Source organism: Fundulus heteroclitus, chromosome 24, assembly GCF_011125445.2.
Source record: "Fundulus heteroclitus isolate FHET01 chromosome 24, MU-UCD_Fhet_4.1, whole genome shotgun sequence".
In the NCBI taxonomy this organism is placed as follows: Eukaryota; Metazoa; Chordata; class Actinopteri; order Cyprinodontiformes; family Fundulidae; genus Fundulus; species Fundulus heteroclitus.
Window position 1 is genome coordinate 24,101,739 of NC_046384.1, and position 21,228 is coordinate 24,122,966.

General features: G+C 40.6%; 1 protein-coding gene across 6 annotated transcripts in view; it reads right to left on the bottom strand.

Moving 5' to 3' along the window:
* Positions 1 to 1,136: 1,136 nt before the first annotated feature.
* LOC105931048 (nck-associated protein 5) overlaps positions 1,137 to 21,228 on the bottom strand; it is a 178,808-nt gene continuing 158,716 nt past the window's right edge. For 5 of the 6 annotated variants that reach the window (XM_036128107.1, XM_036128111.1, XM_036128108.1 and 2 more), the window contains 7 exons: positions 21,002 to 21,107; positions 19,414 to 19,501; positions 15,559 to 15,855; positions 14,715 to 14,821; positions 13,765 to 13,879; positions 13,509 to 13,684; positions 1,137 to 3,594 (listed from right to left, as the gene is read on the bottom strand). In XM_036128107.1, the coding sequence (XP_035984000.1) occupies positions 3,292 to 3,594; positions 13,509 to 13,684; positions 13,765 to 13,879; positions 14,715 to 14,821; positions 15,559 to 15,855; positions 19,414 to 19,501; positions 21,002 to 21,107 (1,192 nt within the window). In that variant the 3' untranslated portion in view covers positions 1,137 to 3,291. Of the gene's footprint in view, positions 3,595 to 13,508; positions 13,685 to 13,764; positions 13,880 to 14,714; positions 14,822 to 15,558; positions 15,967 to 19,413; positions 19,502 to 21,001; positions 21,108 to 21,228 lie in introns of those variants that run through there. The other variant, XM_036128112.1, reaches the window with a different exon arrangement.

Sequence of the window (21,228 nt, forward strand, 5' to 3'; positions counted from 1 at the left end):
TCCTCTGTGTCAGTCAAATTTTCAGGTCCAAAACTTTTACAGATGAACGTGTTTAAGTTGGAGATAACTTCATTCCGAGAACTGACTTCTTAGCAGAAGTGGCTAATGGGAATACAAACGGATTCCAATGCATTTTACAGAACACTAAAATAAAACATATGTAACATGACACCGTGTGTCACTAATTCAATTGAAAACAAGCCACTACGGATGTTAATTGTTTATTACACAACTTTGGTTTTGTTCTATTCGAGCAGCAGCCAAATTGGATTTTGGAGATGGCAAGACTCCTTCAGCTTTCCTAGATGAAGCTTTCAACTTCAGGGGGCGTTCCAGTGACTTTTTCGGACTTGGAACTCTGAAACACCAACTACTGAACTGTGTGGTAGGTTGAAATGTATAACAACAAAGCTAATGTGTTAATCATAAAGAAGCATAAATCAATATAGCTCATTTGAGCAATTTATAATGTATAGACTTAACTCGTTTTGCAATAAATGTTTTAAATGGGAACATTATTTCAGGGGACATAACCTGGCATGAGCTACAATGTTACTGTCTGTATGTTTATGTGAACAACCATCAAATGCAAATACAAGTTTTTAGCTCTATCAAAAAAAATAATCATGAGAACCAATAATTACCCATCAGACCAAACTTTGCCATAAAGTTATTATCATTCCTAACCTATTTAATTAACTTCTTTCAAAATAACAGGCCGGCAAGGCTCTGGTCTAAACTGCATTTTTACTTCGTTATTTCAGACATTTTGTTCCCTCATCCTCTAAAATAATAGAAACATCATCAGCTCAGCACAAATTAACCTCCATTTTCAGCATAATGAGCCCCCCGCGCTCATGCTCTGTGATCAATAACACCCATGGTGTGCTGAGGCAGAAGCAGCCGAGCGTGGGTAAACTAACTGCGTCCAGCCTTACGCGTATAATTACCCATCAAGGGACAGAATGTGGCGAGACGCTTGAACTGTCACCGACAGATTGCGAGCGGGAAGCGGTGATTACAAACGCCGCGCCCCCCACTTGGGTGGAGGTAGCGGGGGGGACGGGGGGACGGGATGAAAAACAAAAATTAAACTAAAAACTCTGATTTTCACATCAATAAACACAGCCAGCAGCTCAGTTTGAAATAGGAAATAATTTCTCATATTTATTTAGGAAATAGTTACATAAAATATAGCCTTAAAGTCTAGAGTAACAGACAAAATTGCACACAGCAATAATAATAATAATTACCAAAGTAACACTGCTGGTAACCAATTCTCTTTACAAAGAAACATTTAAGGAAAGAGGTGAAGCATGAGAGTCACACTACAGTCCGACAGTACAAAATGTGGGTATAAATACTGGACATCTAAAAAAATACACAAGTCCTCATTTTCAGATTCTTTTCATACAATAATTACAGTTTCATAGAAAAAAAAGAAAAGTCGGCTCTGTTGATTAGCACCAGCATTTCAAATTCCAGACAAAAATTTGGCATAATTACACCTAAAGTTCAAATATGACTCTAAAATAAAGTATTTTTGCATTTATTGATTCAAAATAAAGACTTTTATTCTTTAAAACAGAAACCCCCAAAGATAAGAAAAGATCCATGCTTTTTTCAAACAGCAGATTTGGAAAAGTTAGTGGAACGATTGACAAAAATGTACAGCCTTTGTTTAAAAAATTGCTTCTGTCACATATTAGTCAGCAATGCCCCTTCTGATATTAACTTATAGTGATTTTATATACAACATAATATACAAACATTAGGAAAAAAAAACAGGACAGAAGAAAGGTCAGCACTGCAGTGATGCTACATGGGAGTGAAAGCGATTCTGGAAATTATTAACCTGAACTCAAAAAGATTTTCAAATGTTTCTCATATGGGTCGAAAACACCTTAATTTTACAATCTTTGCGAGTCCAAGATGTTCCCTGAGTTACCGACAATGACACGAGAGGAGATCAAATAAAACAGTCGGTGGAGTGATGTACCGAAAACCAAAAGCCCCCTCAGACATATCAGGAAGTGTTCAAGAACCCATTAATAGCCTAGACATCTCTTGCCTTCACCATTAAGGGAAACAATTAGGCCCTCAGAATATGGGATACATGTTTTGTTTTCTTAAGGTGAATTGTCCTAATTTAACCAAGTAAAAAAGGACTGGAAGTTAGAGAGGAGACAAAAGCAGTAATATTATACTGACACTGCTCCTCCATAAAACTGTAGACAAGACTGGACAAACATGAAACCAATTCTTTATCACCAACTGATGCAACTCAACAGAGGCAGTTTTGAGAACCTTTTAACGTAAATCTTGATCAACTAAGATATAAAAAAAAAAGTCTGCTAAAGTATTTTCCAACAATAACAGAGATTTAGTCAAGAGAGAACTCAAAATAGGTTCAAACCAAAATAAGGTTTGGATCGGACCAATCACCAGCGAATAATTGTGCTGTTACCCGTCTGGCTAGGGTTCAACTTTCAGATACTCTCTCACCTTTGAAACCATTTTGGGTCGAGAGCAGTAGTCCCAAAAGTTTCAGCCTCTTACCGATAAACCACTATCAGTTGGGATTCATAAATTATGTTAAAAATTCAATTATGGGTGTATCATTACACAGAAAAACAGCCTAAACAAGCAGTATAACGTTTCAGTTAGAGGTATTACAGGTTAGAGGTATACAGCTCATTATTTTAGACTACATTTCTTTGCTATTTGACTAGGGTACATAACATGTTGTCGGCAATTTTTTTAAATTTAATTTGATTCCTGAAGATTCCTAAACTACCAACTACAAGGTATAAGACCTCCAGCGGGCCCTGACTATTGCCCTGGTTGAAAAAAAACAAACAAAAAAAAACGTTTTGCACTGCTTTTCTATTTTATCCCATAACTGGTTAGGTTGAAGCACCAAAACAACCCGGTCTGATCTTCAGAGATGGAAACGGTCTTCTCAAACCAGGTGAGATCCTCACCAAGTCAGGTTGAACATACATAATGGTCGTTAATCAAACGAAGGTCAAGAGATTGTTGAGGAATGTTGAGATCATTCCTAATCCATGGGTTCTAGAAACCACTCTGGTGACTGAGCAAAGACAAGAGATGATAGTTTTCAGTTTCTTGTGAATTAGGTATGGAAAATCAACCAAAGAAAATCTGCCTTATGGGCCAGCTGTACCCTTTAAGATCCATTGATATTAGAAACTACAAAGATGAGAAAGTAAGGTCACAATAGGCCAAAAAACTATGGCCTGGCCTCACATCGACGGGCATCACTGTTTCTCATACGCCATTGGAGCCCTGGCTGGTGCAGGAAGAAAAGCTGTCATACAGAGAGTCACTGAGTGAGCCCGAGGGATCCGCCCCTGGCCTGCTCGGGAAGCTGGAGGCAGGCGAAGGCCCGCTCACGTTGCAGCCACTTTTCCCCGCATCAGTGTGGCCATCACCTCTGAGGCCACTTAGGCTGGTCTCCGGACACCGGCTGCCTTCGGCGCTGTGGTTCAGCTTGTTTAGGGACTCCAAGGAGATGTTGAGAGAGGCTGGATGGCTCGGACTGACGGGCAACTTCTCCACTGAAAGCTCCTTCTGTAGAGAAAGAAGCAACTGGGATAAACAAAACAAGTCCAACGCATGTTACATACAGCCTAACTTAAGGTAACTGAGTCAGACAAGCAAGCTCCGACTTCAGGACTTCTTTGTGGCTGCAATAAGAGGCATGCAACACAAAAACATAACAGATATCTGTATTGAAAGTTTTACTGCGCTCAAGGAGCAAATGTTCGTCTTGGGCTTATGCCAACTTGCATCAATGGCCTCTCCAACTCTCCCAGTTACCATAACCATGTTGTTTTTTTAATGCTCTCTGTCCAACAGATTAGAAATAAACTGAGGCTCCACTTCAATTAGCAGCAACGGTTTTATCTTGAGGCTGTTATAGATTAGACGCGTGTGTGCTTAGAGCCGTGGCAGTTTTATCGTCAGGGTGGTTTGTCCCGTCGTAATGTGGACTGTTACTTTCTCAAGGGTGTCCGCTTATAGGCACCTTGGTAGTGATTAGGCTCAGCAGCTAAAGAGGAAAAGCCTGCAGTGTGAGTCCAACATGTCGACAGAGGTGGAAAAAACAACATGTAAGCCCAGAAAAGAGTTGCAGGAGTGTCCTAATGCGTCTCAAATGGCTCTTTAAAAAGCTACCCCTCAGCATCACCTCTCCTGAGAGGATATAAACAAGATCCACAGAGGAACTGCTCATTTTCTCCAGCCTGGGAGATAACACAGCAGCCATGGAAGCAGGTATTTTTGCAGGGAGGGCGAGCTGCAGGGGACAGACAAGCCGCCCGGGAAGGTTTCTACCTTAGACCACTTAGCATTTAGCTGCGGGGTGTAAAACATCAAGGCATAAAGATGGCTGCATCAATAATAAGGTTCACAGAGCTGGGAGTAATTAAAAGTTTCTCATGTTTTAATGGACACTCAAAGTGTTTCTTCGATCTGAACTCAAAACAAAATAATTTAAAGGTTCTTCCTGCCTTGTAATTTAAGCACCATTCACTTTTTAAAAAAGGGGGGCCCTAGTGAATGATTTCAAACCTTTTCCCATCTTTAATGTAGCATTTATGCAGCAAAGTTCAACTGAAAAATGAATCTGTTCACTGTGACCCTGGAAAAAAACAAAAACGATGGAACAATGAGACCAAATGCAAACCAGAACTTTGTTACAGCACCCTTTGATTTAATTCTGGCATTCATGTCCTCTTGAATTTATACCTGCCATCAGTTAGAGGGAATCTGATTAATCTGAAGTTCAGCTGTCCTTGTAGGTCCCATGTGCTTAAATGGAAGGCAGCTGGACTTATTCTCCTGTTTGAAGATGTTACATTTATCATCCAAAAGTCTTCGGTTCTGAAGATGGGTTTTAGTATCTGTAGCAGACCCACTATTAGGGCCGTTGAGGTCACTAGACCCAAAGTGGAGCCACAGCAGGGCGGTGTCGGACTAAATAAACTCAGGCTTAACTAAACTCAACTTCATTACACAACGGGGTAGGTCAAAGTCATTCACATCTCACAAAAATCTAATAAAATAGAAACAAGAAAAGCACAAACACAATAAAACAAGTAAAACAGAGAATAGACACAGAATCTGACAATAAAACCACAAAAGTCAACAACTCACAGGAGAGAAAAAAATCCATCTGAAAATAAACTGGTAGACTATTAACACCGATGTTGAATACATCCCTAGGCCCAACCAACACGACCTCAGTCTTTTTATCGTTCAAGTGGAAGAAACTTATTGACATCCATGACTTGATTTCTGCAAGGCATTCAATTAGTTTCCTTTTCTAGGCATCAAAATCTGACTGTTGTCCTCATATCAATAGAAGGCTATGTTTTCTGAGAACTGACATTATTGGGGGGAGGTAAAAGGAGAAGAGAAGACCGCCAAGAATAAGGCATTCCTCAAATGACGTCAAATTACTAAATTTAGACGCATGGGTCGCGGCCATCTTGTGGTCGTACAAACGTGAGCGGTAACACCTGAATAGTTCACTTGTATGAGTCTGCGGAGGGGTGCGTGTACGTCGTGTGTGCGGCAAGGTTGACATTTAAACTTTAGAAAGTAAGCTATTTTTAACTCTATTTTTTGCAATAAGCCCCATATACTTTAAAACATAGACCTGTAATAATATATATATATATATATATATGTTTTCTTAGCATTAGCTGTAATTCTATGTGGATTCTGTGGGTTTCTTCTTTGCGTTTGATCTGTTGTGAAAGAGGAGAGGACAGCCTCTCCAACCATTCTACTAATACCGCCTTCGTTCCGCTCTTTTTGAGGCCTTTAAATATCAACCAACGTTTCAGCTGTTCTCTGCTGGGTTTCTCGGTTGAAGCAGGTTGAAATGAAGCTCCTGGGACGTCGTGATCTTCCAAAATGATTAGTATTACGGTCGTTGCAATTCTAGTTTGCGCTCTTCTTGTCTGACCAGCCGGGAAACCAGGCTGTCTACTGGCGAACGTGACGTCATTTGAGAAATTCCCCATAAAGCCTTGAGGTACGCCACATGAGAGAGGTGCTGGATGAAACTCAGAGGCTTCAACAATCTAGAGCAACCTCCTGAATAGAACAGAACAGGTCTAATGGTGCCTGTATCAAAGGCAGCTGTTAGATCCAACAGAACCAGAACAACACAGTGACCCGCGTTTGTGGCTAAAGGCTAAACACACTAACATGTTTAAGGGAGTTATTTACTTGCTCTGGCAAGTCCATCTTTGTCATGAGTGTGTGTGCGTGTGTGTAAGATTTCTTAAAATATATGTTAAAAAGGTAAATGTATTATTAATATTGACAATAATAATGAAGGTTTGAAAACTTTATGCTACTTAGATTCATTGTTTTATTGTTAGAATCAAGGAGCGGTTTGCTGCCAGGCATTGGGAACGTTTCATAAAATTTCATATTATGATCAACTGTGCCAGTTTTGAGTCTAGTAGGAAGGTTGAAATGTAATATTTCAATTGTGTTTTATTCCAACTTATACTAAAAAGCAAATAGCGCTCAAGCTTTGACAGTGTTTTGCAGTTCAGTCATGAAAATAGCTAAAAAAAAAAACTTTTCAAAGTTGAGAAAAACATCTTTTTTTTTCCTTTTTCTTTGCCACAGTCTTTGTGTTTCATGATGCAATTTTATGTCTAGAGAACAAAACCAGAGATGAGAAGCTGTAAAAGTCCAGAAGACCTGCTGGTTTCTCCATTACCAGCTCTGTAAGTGGATTTATCTGCCAACGCAGGTGTGATAAAAGGGCTGAGATAAAACCCAGAGGAGCCCTGAGAGCGTTCGGTTCTCAGCTCGAGGACTTCACATGTTCTGCCTCTAATTTAGTCCGAGGCGGCAATCCAAAGTAAATCAGAACTGGAAGGACTCGTGTTTTATTTAGCGGTTTTTAAATAGTTAAAAAAAGGAGGAAATTTAAATACTATTTAGTTGTGTCGAACATTTAGAATAGAAGTGCCGTGTTAAAACTCTCTTTGCAAGTTCTGCAGGTGTGGAGTTCAAATCACAAGCAATTCATCTCCCTCACATCACAACTCCATAGGATTTTTTGTTTCTGAAATATTTGATACACAAGGGGGTGGGTCGAGCTTTCTTAGCGAACAGCGAGAGGAAAGAAAGGGGCACGTCTGTGTGATCTCTAATTGGATTTGATTTCACAGGAAGGCAATTAAGCAGCTGATTGAAGCTTTTAAACACAGGTCTCCAAACCACCTGCAGGTGCAGGTAAAACCATGGCTGGAAGCAGGTGAGCTGAGGCTTCCCTGTCAAAGACACCAAGAGCCGAATGTGCAATTGGTTCTGCATCAGATGTCAGTAATGGCATCTCTTAACCTGAATTCAGCGCAACCGTTTCACGACAAAAGCTCAGTGAGAGGCTTTTTATTGTAACCTGAGCAACACATTTCCTCCTTCCACAGAGCTGTTATTTTCCGCAGAGATGAGGTGCTTTAAAGGCACATTCCTCCAATCTTTCAGTCATCCCTTTTCTATTCTGGTAGATCTGAATGGTGCAGGAGGCGTAGGTTCAATCGCTAACCTAAATGCAGGAGGTTATGTGTGTGATTTCCTTTCACTAAACAAAAGAAATGTTGGAGTGGAGCTCTTCAATATGCTCCTACCTTTCTGAAGATATGCACTCAGGTGATTATTTCAGAATTTTCTGAATTTTGAGCATTAAAACCATTTGCAACATTCATACACAATCTCCAAAGCCAAATTCCAGCAGATTATGAGCTTTTTTTCAAGGTACATAAATGTATATACACACACACATATATATATATATATATATATATATATATATATATATATATATATATATATATATATATATATATATATATATATATATATATATATATATATATATATATCCATCCATCCATCTCTAAATGTGATAAACAGCAAATATCCAAAATTTTATATCAACATAGACATTGTTTCTTATTTTATTAACTTTTTTTTTTACTTTTATTAAAATAGATCTTCAGCATCATCTTTTAAAAAGGTGATATAGGGCATATTATAGGGTCTGTCATACTACTATAGGATCTTGGCTGTCCGTCATATTTGGGTTTTTCATGTCAATAGATCTTGAAATATAGATTAAAATGGAGCAGAACTTCTGAGGGGCAGCAACAATTCTTATTTTAACCTATAAAAAGGAACCTTTTAAACCAAATGTTTTTTTCTAGAAACAATTCAGTCATGTTACAAAGTGTAGGAATCATGCAGACCACAATTTACAGACTTTTTAAAGCTTTAAAGCTTTTTTTGTGTGTGGTTGGAATCTCATTATGCGGATCATTAGTCTTTGATCACGTTAGTATTTTTGGTTCTGGGGGGTTGAGTCAGAGGAGGCTGATGCATTGCTTATTTTTATTTTTATTTGTATTTCAGAGTAAATTTCAACACAAACTGAAAGAAAAATCAGAATCTGGAATGGTTCGGTATTTACAACTCAGTCGCAGTAATGACATATTCGTTATCTCAAAAGAAGGCTTGGATACAACATTTGGTTGGATATTATTTGTCAATCACAGGGCTAGTAAATTCTGCGTACCAATCATATATTTAGCCTGCTAGATAAACTTTATGTCCCTTCGACGTATATTATTAGCGGCCCAGATGCATAAACTCGTAAAAGGTCCAAAAATGTGAGGTAATCACAATCACTGCCGTCATGACAATATCACAGCTATGTGGGTTTTTTTTATTTGTTTTTTTTTTTATTGTGTGAAACAACAGCTCTGTTCAACAGCAAAAAAAAAAAATTTAACTCGAGCTGATATGGTTTTGTGTTTATAAATATTTTTTTCCCAGCCAAACGAGGTTCTGAAGAGGTCTTTAATTGAACATTTCCACCAACTGTGTGCCACAAAAGCCATTTTAGAGACTTTTAGGCTTTGATTTTGGTTCTTTTTTATGCTTCTTGAGCCTTGATTCAGAAGAAGATGGGGCCTTAGCTCAATTTACTCTAAGATTTGAGCTCTAAAAGAAAATACTTCATTACTTTCTCATGGCCGGTCTCTGTAGGAAAGTGTATCTCTGTCAATATGTAGCAGCCCACAGGCAAACTCTCGCGGATCCAGAGGCCTCCAGTAGATCGTAGGGCAAAATAAATGGCTTTCAGCTAGAAGCTACCATCAGCGTAAATCAAGAAGAAGAGTGGGAGGCCATAAAAGCGTCAGTGGAAAACCTAGAAGCAAGTCCTGAAATCGGACATGGAGCAATCAATTTATTTTGTCCTTAGTCAAATAGACGACAATACATTTTTTTTTTATTAAACATCATGCTTTATATTATAAAATGTGGACAAATTGAACAAACATATTTAAGCATTAGAAGCCAGATGTACTTGAGATGGGGTATGATCTCCTGTCACCTCCTGTTTAAGCTTCTGAATAAGATCAAACAAGAATGAAAGTGAAAGGCCATGCAGGAGAGGATTACCGGCTCCAAGTGTGTGTCGCCCCTCTGGCATCACTGCGCTGATTATAGGCCAGCGTGATGGAGCCGTACTGCTGTTTTTCTTACTTTCTGTTATGGCATTCCTGACAGCAGCAGACGGGTTCTGAATATTCCTGCTGCTGGAATATATTTGTGCACAAATATGACTTGTTCATCCCGTGTCCCTGTTCCAATTGTAATCAAGTTGCTTGTCAGCGGCAATGTTGCTTTCCCTTTGCCACATAATCATTTCTACAGCTAACAAGCTATCCTGCTCGGAAGGAGATGCTGTGCATGCTAAGTCGACGTAAGCAAGTTTCCAAGAGGAGCTAAATAAAGCTCAGGAATCTCCTCAACATTGGGTAAGGCTGAGCTTTTCTCCTGCATCAGTATCTTTCCCTGTCAGGCTGATAATGTATGGATATAGGGGAACAAGGCTAGGGAGGAGTGGAAAATGAGAAAAGTTGGCGACTTTAGGAAGAAAAATGACAGGAAAAGCAAAATCTGTTTAGAGCAAAAGTCAAGTGAGAAGGAAAACAAAGAAAGCAAAATAGAGAAAGGCAAAAGTGAAAGTGAGACAAGGAAAGACGTGTAGGAGAAAGAGAGACTGGATAGGAGGAGAAGGAGGCGGGGGCCGCCGTTAGCAGGGCTGTCAGGTGTTGTCAGGATGATGAATGGGAGGCCAGCGTGAGCTGTGAGGGCCCTGATGGGAGCCGCTGAGCTTTACATCACTCTCCTGAGTGTTTGTGAAAGGTTATTAAAGGCGCTTAAATCACAGTTGCTCCGACACGGCCGCCGAACTTCGCCCAGACCCAAGCCGGCGACGCTGTCTCCGGAGTCAAAAGCTCGCGTGCGGCAACAATGGGGGTAGGCAGCTGCGCAGGTACGGATGCGCCCGGCCAGGGGGTGAGGAGGGGATGACAGTCGGCTGGATTGTCTTTTTCAAAAGAATAATGTGGGGTAAATGAGTTCAGCAGCAGTCATCCATCATTACGGTTCATTCACAGCTTGGGAATTAGGTTAATGTCAGATATATTACCGGCTCTATAATCCAATGGCTCAGTGTTTTTCAACAGGAAAATAAGAGCCCGCCAATATTTCAACAAGAGATGTCTTTACTCGTTCTCAGAAAACAAGTCCACAGAAAACTTAGAAGAAGCCCTTTAAGCACTAAGTCCACCTCTGAGGCTCACCACATCCAATTTAGCTGCAGACGGGATTGAGGATAAGACGGACACAACAGCTTTCCTCCTTGTTTTGGTTTCTGCTAATAGAATTGTCCTTGCAGCTTGGTTACCCAGCGTAGCATCCAGCATCCTGTTAGGTGCTCTCAGCTGGGATAAAAACATTCGCTTCTGTCAGGCTCCTACAAAGTCAGACGTTATCTCCGTACTTTGCTTTGGTAAATAAAAAACTCTGGTGTAGGACACAGAATAAGGTGAAATACTCTGTTATTACGGTTTAACTGCATTTTTATTGTTTTATCACTGAATATCTATTGCAATATTCTATTTTATTACTCCACTTTATTACGCCCTTCTAGAGTACTGTTATTACAGTGTTATTGCAGTTTTATTGCTCCTTTATTTTTCTATTATTTACCTGTTAATCAACAGCTATGCTGGCATTATTATTCTTGTCCTCATGGTGGGCTGGTATTGAAGTGGTTATACCTATTTGTTACACAGTAAGTATTTTCTAATAATCTAAGGTATATTACTATTACTATTATGTTTTAATAGACTTAATGCACTATGCAACACTTTATTTAGGCTTTTTATCAGTTTTAACATCATCAACCATCCACTGACGCTTTTATGGCCTCACTGTAACTCCACTATTAAGCTGTAAAACTCTGATTTGAAACCAAAGTATTACATATCAGCGCGTCTTTATTGCTGTACCGTTCTTCAATATTTCTGCTGTTTTTACACACTAATTCCGGCAACATGACATTCAATGGTTAACATATGAAAACATCTGGACTTCTGTTCTGAAGCTGAAGATGTTTCGCTTCCCGTCCAGAAAGAGTAGTGAGGACTTCCACGCTTTATAGAGCTTCCTGGAGCCAAGCGTCTTCAGCTTCACAATAGAGGTCAGTTGTTTTAATTTTTTAACCTTTTTTTTGACTGATCATCACCTGGGTCACTGAGAATCTTCACCATTGTTGTTACACATTACTCTCTAACTGCTCCTTTACCAGTCTATTATTGCATAATTCCACCTGTTATCTTACTTCCTTTTAGCCTTATTGCATAATTCATACACTGCCATCGTTCTCATCATAACCTCTCTATTCCAGTTAATTCCCTGCAATTTCTCTTTAATTGCTTCACTAATCCACAGTGTTCGTCCTATTGTTTCACGGGCAATTCACCATCATCCTTGTTGCTACTGCAACTACCACAGTATTACTTATCTCGCAGTTATTAAACTATTATTGCACAGTAATTGCTGCTGCTGTACTCTTATTTTTTTGTTATATTCCTTTTTAGGCTAGTACTGCATTATTACCACATAATAACAATGTTTTTTTTTTCCTGCTGTTATCCAACTATTATAACATTTTATTTAAACCATTTTTCTGACTGACCAGTAGCAGCCTGTGAGGCCTGGGGGTTGTGGTCTCCTGCTCAAGAACCATCAGCATGGCATCTAGACAGGAAGTGGATCAACTGGTCCTCTGGTAGACTTTTACGACTCACTTGGAGCTGTTCTGTTTAGCTGTGTAGTTACAAAGGAGCTTCTGCTGCCATTAACTCCTCACTTTTTCTTCAACATTGAAAGTGCTCCTGGACCATTGTTATAACCTCATTAGTACACAGCAATTATTTTATTTCTGTCCGTCCGTCTTCTTCCGCTTATCCGGGGTCGGGTCGCGGGGGTAGCAGCTTCAGTAGGGAGGCCCAGACGTCCCTCTCCCCGGCCACTTGGGCCAGCTCCTCCAGGGGAATCCCAAGGCGTTCCCAGGCCAGGATAAGCATATTACCAATTTAAAAACAGTATTATTGTATTGCTAGAACGCTGTGTTGTCACAATCAGTTCAATTTGTCAAACTGCATTTATCATTTCAGGAATATAAATATAAGAAAAGACTGGATATACAAACAAAGAAACCTATTGTATCTTCTATATGCCGCAATCATCCCTTTGTGAGATAAAGATGGCAAGGCAAAGCAAAATTGTAAGTATTGTCTTAAAAATATTCACATCCTCAATGGACAAAATCTATTAGTTTAATCAAAATGTCTCTTCTGACTGGAAGTAATATTTACATTTTGAACACTAGAGCTGTTGATTAATAATAGCATTGCTGCTGTAGTGTTGTTTTGTTTTGTAACAGGTCAATCTAGCATATTTATCCCCCCCCCCCCCCCCCCCCCCCTTCAATCTTCTCTTGGGTTAAATTTCACAAGGACGTTGGAGGTCAATGGCATACATTCTGCTGTTTTAATCCATCTGCTCCTCATACACAACTGTTTTTTTATTGAAGTTGTGTTGAGTCAGAGCTTTTTCTGGCAGGGTATGGATTTTCGTGTCAGGGTTTGGTGTTGGGGGCAGCGGCGGTGTAGGTGAGCAAAGCGTTGGAGGCCATTTCATGCTCCCTGGTCCTCATTTGTCATTCAGCTACGTTAAATACTCGTAGGCAAATACCTGCTGACACGAGAGGCTAAGGCGATCGAAAGCAATTAGGATGGCCTTTTTTTTTTTTTTTTTTTTTTAAGGAAAATCAGCAAACGATTCCTAGAGCAGAAAACCTTGGAGTGTAAACAGTGTCAGAAACCCTTTGTGGGGTGGTTGCTCATGCTTCAGGAAGTATTTTCGAGGTGAAGTTGACTTTTAAACTTATTCATTTCTTATATTAAAACTCCATGTTTTTCTCCATTTGACAGACTAAGTGAACTGATTATCAAAGCTTAGAATTACCATATTTCAAGGAGTTCCCATATAAAAAGCAGTGGTGGCAAACTTTCAGAGCTATCCATACTCACACTGATGTGGTCTCCTGCTTTCCCATCCATGGATGACTCTTTGTGCAACAGGTTGTACTGGGAAATCCTCCTGCCGTCCTTCTCCAGGTGGGAGAACATCTCATGTTGGTAGTAGTCCATAATGGACAGGGATTTCTCAACACTCCGGCTCTTCAGGGTTTCCTCGGTCTGCTCGACTGTGATTGAAAGAATTGTTTTAGCCTCAGGACTGCAACACAAAATTGGGGGAGTGAGGGGAAAAGAGTCTCAAGCAGACCAGAGTCGGGCCTCTTGATTCGCTGTGGTGATGCTAACGTGGCGTCAGTTCTCTCTGGTTCGGTCTCGGTCTCGCTGCTGCTGCCTGAGTACATGCACACCTTCATGGATCTTTCCTGAAAATGGACAGTAGGACAGAGTTAGTGAAAAATGATGGGTGGATGGACAGAAGGATAGGCGGATGGACCAATGGATAAACAGAGGATTGGAGGGATGGATGGATGGATGATGGATGGATGGAAAAATATGGATGGATGGATGGATGGATGGATGGATGGAAAGACGGATGGATGGATAAAGGACAGATGGATGGATGGATGGAAAGACGGTTGGATGGATAAAGGACAGATTGATGGATGGATAATCGATGGATGGATGGATGGATGGATAACAGATGGATGGATGGAAAGCAGGAAGGATGGATAATGGATGGATGGAAAGATGGATGGATGGATGGATTAATGGCTAATGGATGGATAATGGATGGATGGATGGATGGATGGATGGATGGATGGTTGGATAATGGATGGATGGATGGATAATGGATGGATGGATGATGGATGGATGGATGGACTGATAAATGGATGGATGGATGGATAACAGATGGATGGATGGAAAGATGGAAGGATGGATAATGGATGGATGGAAAGATGGATGGATGGTTTATAGATGGATGGATGGATGGATGGATGGATGGATGGATGGATGGATGGATGGATGGATGGATGGATGGATGGATAATGGAGGGATGGATGGATAATGGATGGATGGAAAGATGGATGGATGGATGAATGGATGGATGGATGGATGAATGGATGGATGGATGGATGGACAAACATGTTTCACAGTGAGGACGCTACTCGCCATCATTAGCATAAGTAACCAGTGTCTCTGTAAATAGTGAATACTGTGACGCAGACCTCTGCCTATGCTCACAGAAATAAGACTCACCGCTGAATCCTGGTCCTTTGTTTTCATCTTCCTCTGCTCGTCTTCAGTGGAAGCGGAGATGTTGCTGTGCTGGGCGCAGAAACTCGACCTCTTGGTCCTGATGGCGTCTGCCAGCAGAAGACACAGATGCGTGAGAAACAGCTCATTAAAGGAAAACTCCCCGCGACGGCACCAGAGAGATGAAACCTTGAACCGTTTCTGTACCCAAACGACTGGATGTATGCAGCGGTAATGGTGTCCTGTCTGATTGTTCTTATCCGAGGCACTACCTGCTGCTGTCTCAGAGAGGTGGCGGTTTAATTGTCTCACGTTCATGCCATGAAATGCATTCTGTTGCATTAAAATCCCTGCCTGCTTTAGACTCAGTCAGCGGCTTCACGTGAAGAGAGGGTGGAGGGTTAAAATGGGCCGATCTGCTGCCTCTGCAGAGCCTGCAAGGTGATCTAAATGCAGCTGAATGTCCTGTAAGCGTAAATCTCTGGGAGTTATTGTTGCTTTAATTAACCATCCTGTCGTGTATCATGTCCGGCGCTGAGGCTTGATGATCTGCAGCCCAGCTGAGGTGCCTTTCTAATTGCATTAGTTGTTTGGTTTTTTTCTCGAGCTACGCCAGTCTCACAGATCTCAGGTGAGCATCTGATGTCAGAGCTGATGCATGATCCTCTCAATTAGCAGAACAAACAAGGTTCTTGGTTTAATCAGGGTTTATTAAGGCGCGCCTTGAGCAGGAAACACATTAAAGTTCAGAGACATGCCATATTTCACTTCCCTCTTGATAGGTAAACTGTCTGAGGCCATCTGACGTGCACGGACCAAGCAATTCTTTTCCTGAAAGATGACTGACCTGAAGATGAGAGTTTGGGCAGGCGGCTCTGGGTGTCCTGGGCGTTCCTGCTGCCGGTCACGGTGGGCTCGGACGCGGAGTGGGCCATGCTGCGGCCGGGGGCATGCGTGTGCGTTTTGGGGAGGGAAGGCACTTTCACGTCGGGTTGTGAGGGGTCAGGGTCAGAGGGGCCGGCGGTCACCCCATCCAGGCCGGGTTCAGATTTGGGGATGTGGCGGCCGCTGGCCCGGGTGACAGAGTCAGGGAGGGGGAAGGTGCCGATTCCGCTGTCCAGGGTTCGCATCTGGCAGCTGGAGCCTAGAGGGACAGGGAGAGGAGCGTGACCACAACAACAACACGGGGGGAGCAGAAAAGAAAGGACGGCTCGGCTTTACATGCAGCGGAAAGGGGGGTGAGTGAACAGGGAATCTGTACCACATGGGTCGGAAAAGAGAAGCAAAAAAAAAAGAAGATAAAAGCATCAGTGCAGCAATGCAATGAACCCCCAGCAGAAATGGGAGCGAGTTGGACTGATTGTTAACTAAATATTTCCTGCTTAGGAGCACATGAAGGAGATGGATGTCCGATCCGCTTGGGAATGCCAATCACCAATACATCAACTCATTAAAGGTGCTTCACAAACCTGGTAAGTCCAAAATTATCATAACTCCTTGTTTTACAGCCGCTATAGGCAAGCTGACTAGACTAAAAACCAATAAGTCCTCAAAAAAACACAATTGAGTCAGAGTTTTCTAAAGGTGCAACTGGTCTTCCTGCCTTCACTTTGGTGAACCTTTATGAGCATCTGTTGGTTGTGTTGGTGTGTAGCGGCTCAACATCTTAATCCGATGAGACAGAAGGACTGGGCTTAGAATGAGGGGAAACCTAACCATAATCTCAAGAAAACCAGTTTTAGACCTCATCCTGAGCAGAGTTGTCATTAAAATTGCCGTTTTAGACACACACCTCTGACTGCAGTTCTCCTTTTAAACAGCAGGGGGTAAAAACCGGCTGGTATTGAAGCAGGCGGCTCATTGTATCAATGGTACATAGAAAACTTGTCCAGGACACCAATAACAACTGACGGACAAGGCATGTTTTTTTTTATCTGGTGTTTTTTTGTGCTTCCCCCTCATCTTGTACCACCCTGGGCTACAGCCCATATGTCCTATAAATATATATATAAAAAAATCCACCTGCAATTTATTTTTGGTTAGGTTATTACAGGCTCCTCTTTCCCCCTTTTATGATTTATATGAGCAATTTATGAGAAAAATTTCAAATGCAGCCACAAATTTGAGCACTAAATTGCAATGAGGCTCTGATCCAGTACCAACCCCCTGCCTCCTAAAATATTGCTCACTGAGCTTGAAAAGTATCTTTCAGGTGTTGCTTTATGAGTCCTTTGCAAATTTATTGTCCTAATTCTGACATTTAAAATGATTTAGTAATCTGGATGTAAAGGAACGTTCCTCCAACATATGGCCTGTTTATTTTAATAAATATGTGTGCTTACCTGAGCAGGAATATAAGAGAAATCCTTGTTTAATTGCACTGCATACACCCAAATAATATAGCCATGAACTTTAGTGTGCAAGAAAGAGCCATAGATTACACAGCAGGGTAATTGAATGCCAAGCCTGGCAGTTCAAAATGCCCTCTATATCCTACTATAACAAGGTCCACAGTAATTCCGCCTGGCGGCAAAAAACAACTGGACGAAATCTAGTTTTTCATGAGCTCCCTATCACTTCTGTACACAAGCTGCAGGGTGTGTAGCTGATATCTTCACTTTGTGGAGACGGCTTTATGCACTGAGGAGGGACTACATGTGATCCCCTGAAGCATCAAATTCCAACGTCGCATATTAAGCCAAAGTCTTCTGCTCTTTGGGTCTCAAAACCGCAAACCTTACAGCACTAGAAAGTGAATTTTACAGCAGCGCCGATGAGTCAGGGTCATTTTATTGTCCCTTTATGAGAGAAAAACCACCTGCAGGTAAGTTCTTCTACACAATTACTGACCAGCATGGAGAGAAGCTCCAAGCCAACATTTCGGACCCGGGCCTGAATTCTGCTTGCATCATGAACCGACTGAGCGTTAAACTATTTATGTGATTGATGTGTTTACCTGCCGCTTGGCCGTTAGTGTTTTATTCCGCAGAGACGTGGCATTACAGCAGAGTCGAGGAGCCACATTTAATTCAAGCTCGCTGGAAAGGATTAGCCAGCAGAAAGTGGAGACGGCAGGACAATTAAGCTGTTAGAGTATGTTAGTGTGGCAGCGTGGAGCGCTCTTTGTTAAGCAGGAGACAAAAAACGGTTCTTTAGGAGTCATCAGTCCAAAAAAAAAATCAATGATCAACTATTATATCCTGGCTAATCGTAAGAGAAAAGGCAGGTTAGTGTCATAGGTGTAAACAATAGATATGAGCAGGAGAAGAAGGACGCTGAGAAGAACAATCACAGAAAACTGCTTCAGCAACGTATGTTTTCTTTTTATAATAAACTACATTGCAGCGGTTTGCAAGGTTGAATACACCCTATTACATCATAAATGACCCACAAGAAGTAAAACCCAAGGCCATCAGACACGGCAGCAACATTACCAGACACCTCTGAGAGGGTTATGTTCTGTAGAGAAACGCTATTGTCATACTGTCATTACATTAGCTATATTTACTCATTCTGGGCTGAAAATGGATTTTTTTAGCCTGTTTTTGTTAGCCATTTTCATCTTTGTAACAATATTTTAAACAATTCAGTTATTTGTTTTATTATTTTATTCTTTCCTCCAGTAAGTAAAATTACTTTTTATTGTATTTTTATGTATTTATTTACAAATAAATATGCATTTCTAAATTAATGTATTAATTGAATATGGTAATTATTAATTTATGAGTCATTTATGATTTATCAGTTAAAGTGTGTCTTTTGTTATGTTTTGTTTTATTAAATCATTTGATTAATTTATTCAATAATCTTTTTGGCAATTATTCATTTATTTATTCATTATTAACTCATTATGATGTATTTATTTATTATTCATTTATCAGTTTAAGCATGTATCTAGTCATGTTTTTTAATAAATCTTTGGTTAACTATTGCCTATTTTCTCTGTTTATGTTTATTCGTTTACTTATTGATAATTACATAGTTATCAATAAGTATATACATTTTAATAAAGTATTAAAATGTAAAAAGTAAATTAACTTTAGTTACATATAATAGATACATATTCATATACAGACAGACAGACAGACAGACAGACAGACAGACAGAAAGACAGACAGACAGATCTGTTTTTGCCATTAATCCTCCCTGCAACAGCAAATGTTTTCTCTTGCTTTGTCTTTCGAACATCCTGCATGCAGAACAATTGTTTCAAATTTAGCATAGTAAATTCAATCAGTGCAAGAATGAAAGCTGCTTTGCTTGTGTCAGCTCCTGGGCCGGTCATCTCCTGGTGCAATTTTGTTGGACAAAACTGGACACATAAAACATCTATTTGGACATATTTTAAAAATGCTTTGTGGTCAATTAAGTGTGAAGAAATACTTTAAACCTCAATGTTACGTCACAAAAACACCATCCTGACTTCTCTAGGTCATGGATAAGGCTTTGTGCTTTCAATGGAAAAGGGCCAAATGTGTAATAAGAAAAAAGTAGTAATAAAAAGGATGCGAGGAACATAAATAGTGACATAAAGTAAAACAAAAAAAAAAGCAATTTATTCATTATACTGTAGGGAAGTTCTGAAGTGATGCTACACAGTGATAAAGCAATAAAGAAAGAGTGAGAATGAAAAATAATTGAAAGTTAAAAACAGACCCACATGGTTGACGACAATAGAAGAAAATGTCCTACATGATCTTACCTATCATGTGTTCTTGACAGGTGGAGTCTGGGACGTGTCCATCCTCTTTTTCAGCCTTGAGACCTATCTTCTGAGTCATTATGAGGCTCTGCAATATGAACATATGCCCCATGTTGGTCAAACACACCTTCAAAAGACCACTAGAATCTAGACAATATAGTAATTAAAAAACTTTATCCTAACTAACATAAAGGTACTGATATATGTCCTTTATGATTTTTCACATTGTTTTGATGCAAGAGATCAGAGGTAATTCCTCTTTTTTCCCTCTCTAATTGGGCAATTGAGGCGCCTGCGGGGTCATGAAACGCGGCACTTTTGTTGCACTTCTGTGGGGAGCAGATAGGATACTCAGAGGATGCTATTAAATAGGCCTTTTGTCGAGTGGAGTGCCTGCGATAAACGGCTCCTCTGTGTTATCGAGATTCCACATCATCCGGGTTAAATTTCCCACAATATGCTGCAAGACTGTCATCCCCCTCTCATCAGTTCAGACTGCTCCCTTTACTTCCTTGTATTACCGCTTTCTCGCTCTTTTTGATCCTTTTCAGTCTTGTTTCCCTGCATTAGTAGTGCAATAATTGTGGACCATATGTAAAAGGATCCATTGTTTTCAATCTTCGTGCAGTTCCAGCTAGCCCCTTTTACTCGGATACTGCTAACTAAAATCCATTGAAACAAATGGTCTTGCAAAGTTACCTGATAAGCAAAGAAAACTAACACTGCATGTCATCCTGACCATTTTATGCCCATGCTGAAACACGGTGGTGGCAGCATCATGCTATGGATATTTCCTACAGCTGGGACGGAAAAGCTGGTAACCATAGATCAGAGGATGGATCGAGTTAAATACAGGGCAACACTGGAAGAAAACGAGGGATGAAGTTTCACCTTCTAGCAGGACTACGAACCTATACATTTAGTCAAAAGTATTAATGTATTGGAATGGCCTAGTCAAAGTTCAGACCTATATTTTCAAGTGATAATCTTGAATGAGACTTGAAAATAGCTGCTTATAGATGCCTTCTATCCAAACTGACTGAGCTTGAAACATAAATGGCCAATTTCAGGGTCTAGCTGTGCAATCCTGGTAGAGACAAACCCCCAACTGGCAGCTGTGATTAAAAACAAAGGTGCTAAGTATAATTTTCCAACAATCATGCACTACTGTCTGTTATATGTCAGATAAAATCCCAATAAATGTCATCAAATCTTGTAATTTTAATGCAACACAATGTGAAAAAAGTGAAGGAGTATAAATGCTTTAGCTTCATTTTAGCCCTATGCTTAGAGAAGCTTCATTTAAACCTTAAAATTGTTCATTCTCGTTACCATACCACACATCAGCCTAAGTTGATGATGAAAACCAGATAAGAAAATAAACATGAGATGTTTTGTACAGTAGGCTGAGTCAGAACACAATGTGAATCAATAGCGAGCCTTCCGGGGATGTGAAGCTGCAGAGGCGGATACACGTTCTGTTCCGAGTGCCAAACAAGACAAAAAAAAAACCTGTGGGAATTTGCATGTGAGTGCATGTCCACAACATACTGCTGCAACAGAAGTTAGCAGAAGTTTTCCCACTCACCGCTGTATCGGGACAGATCTGCATGTCCGCCTTCGTTTCGCCGTGCTTCTTGGCTGTAGATATAGCATGCGGCGAGGCGGTCACGCCGCTGACCTTCACAGCAGTCCTGCGGGGGAATGAGATTTTGGTTTTACGTCTGTCAGCTCCTTCATCAAGCCGCAGAGCTGATAAATTGCAATAACCTGCTCCTTCATGAAGGCAAACATATCCCTGCCCATGCACACAAA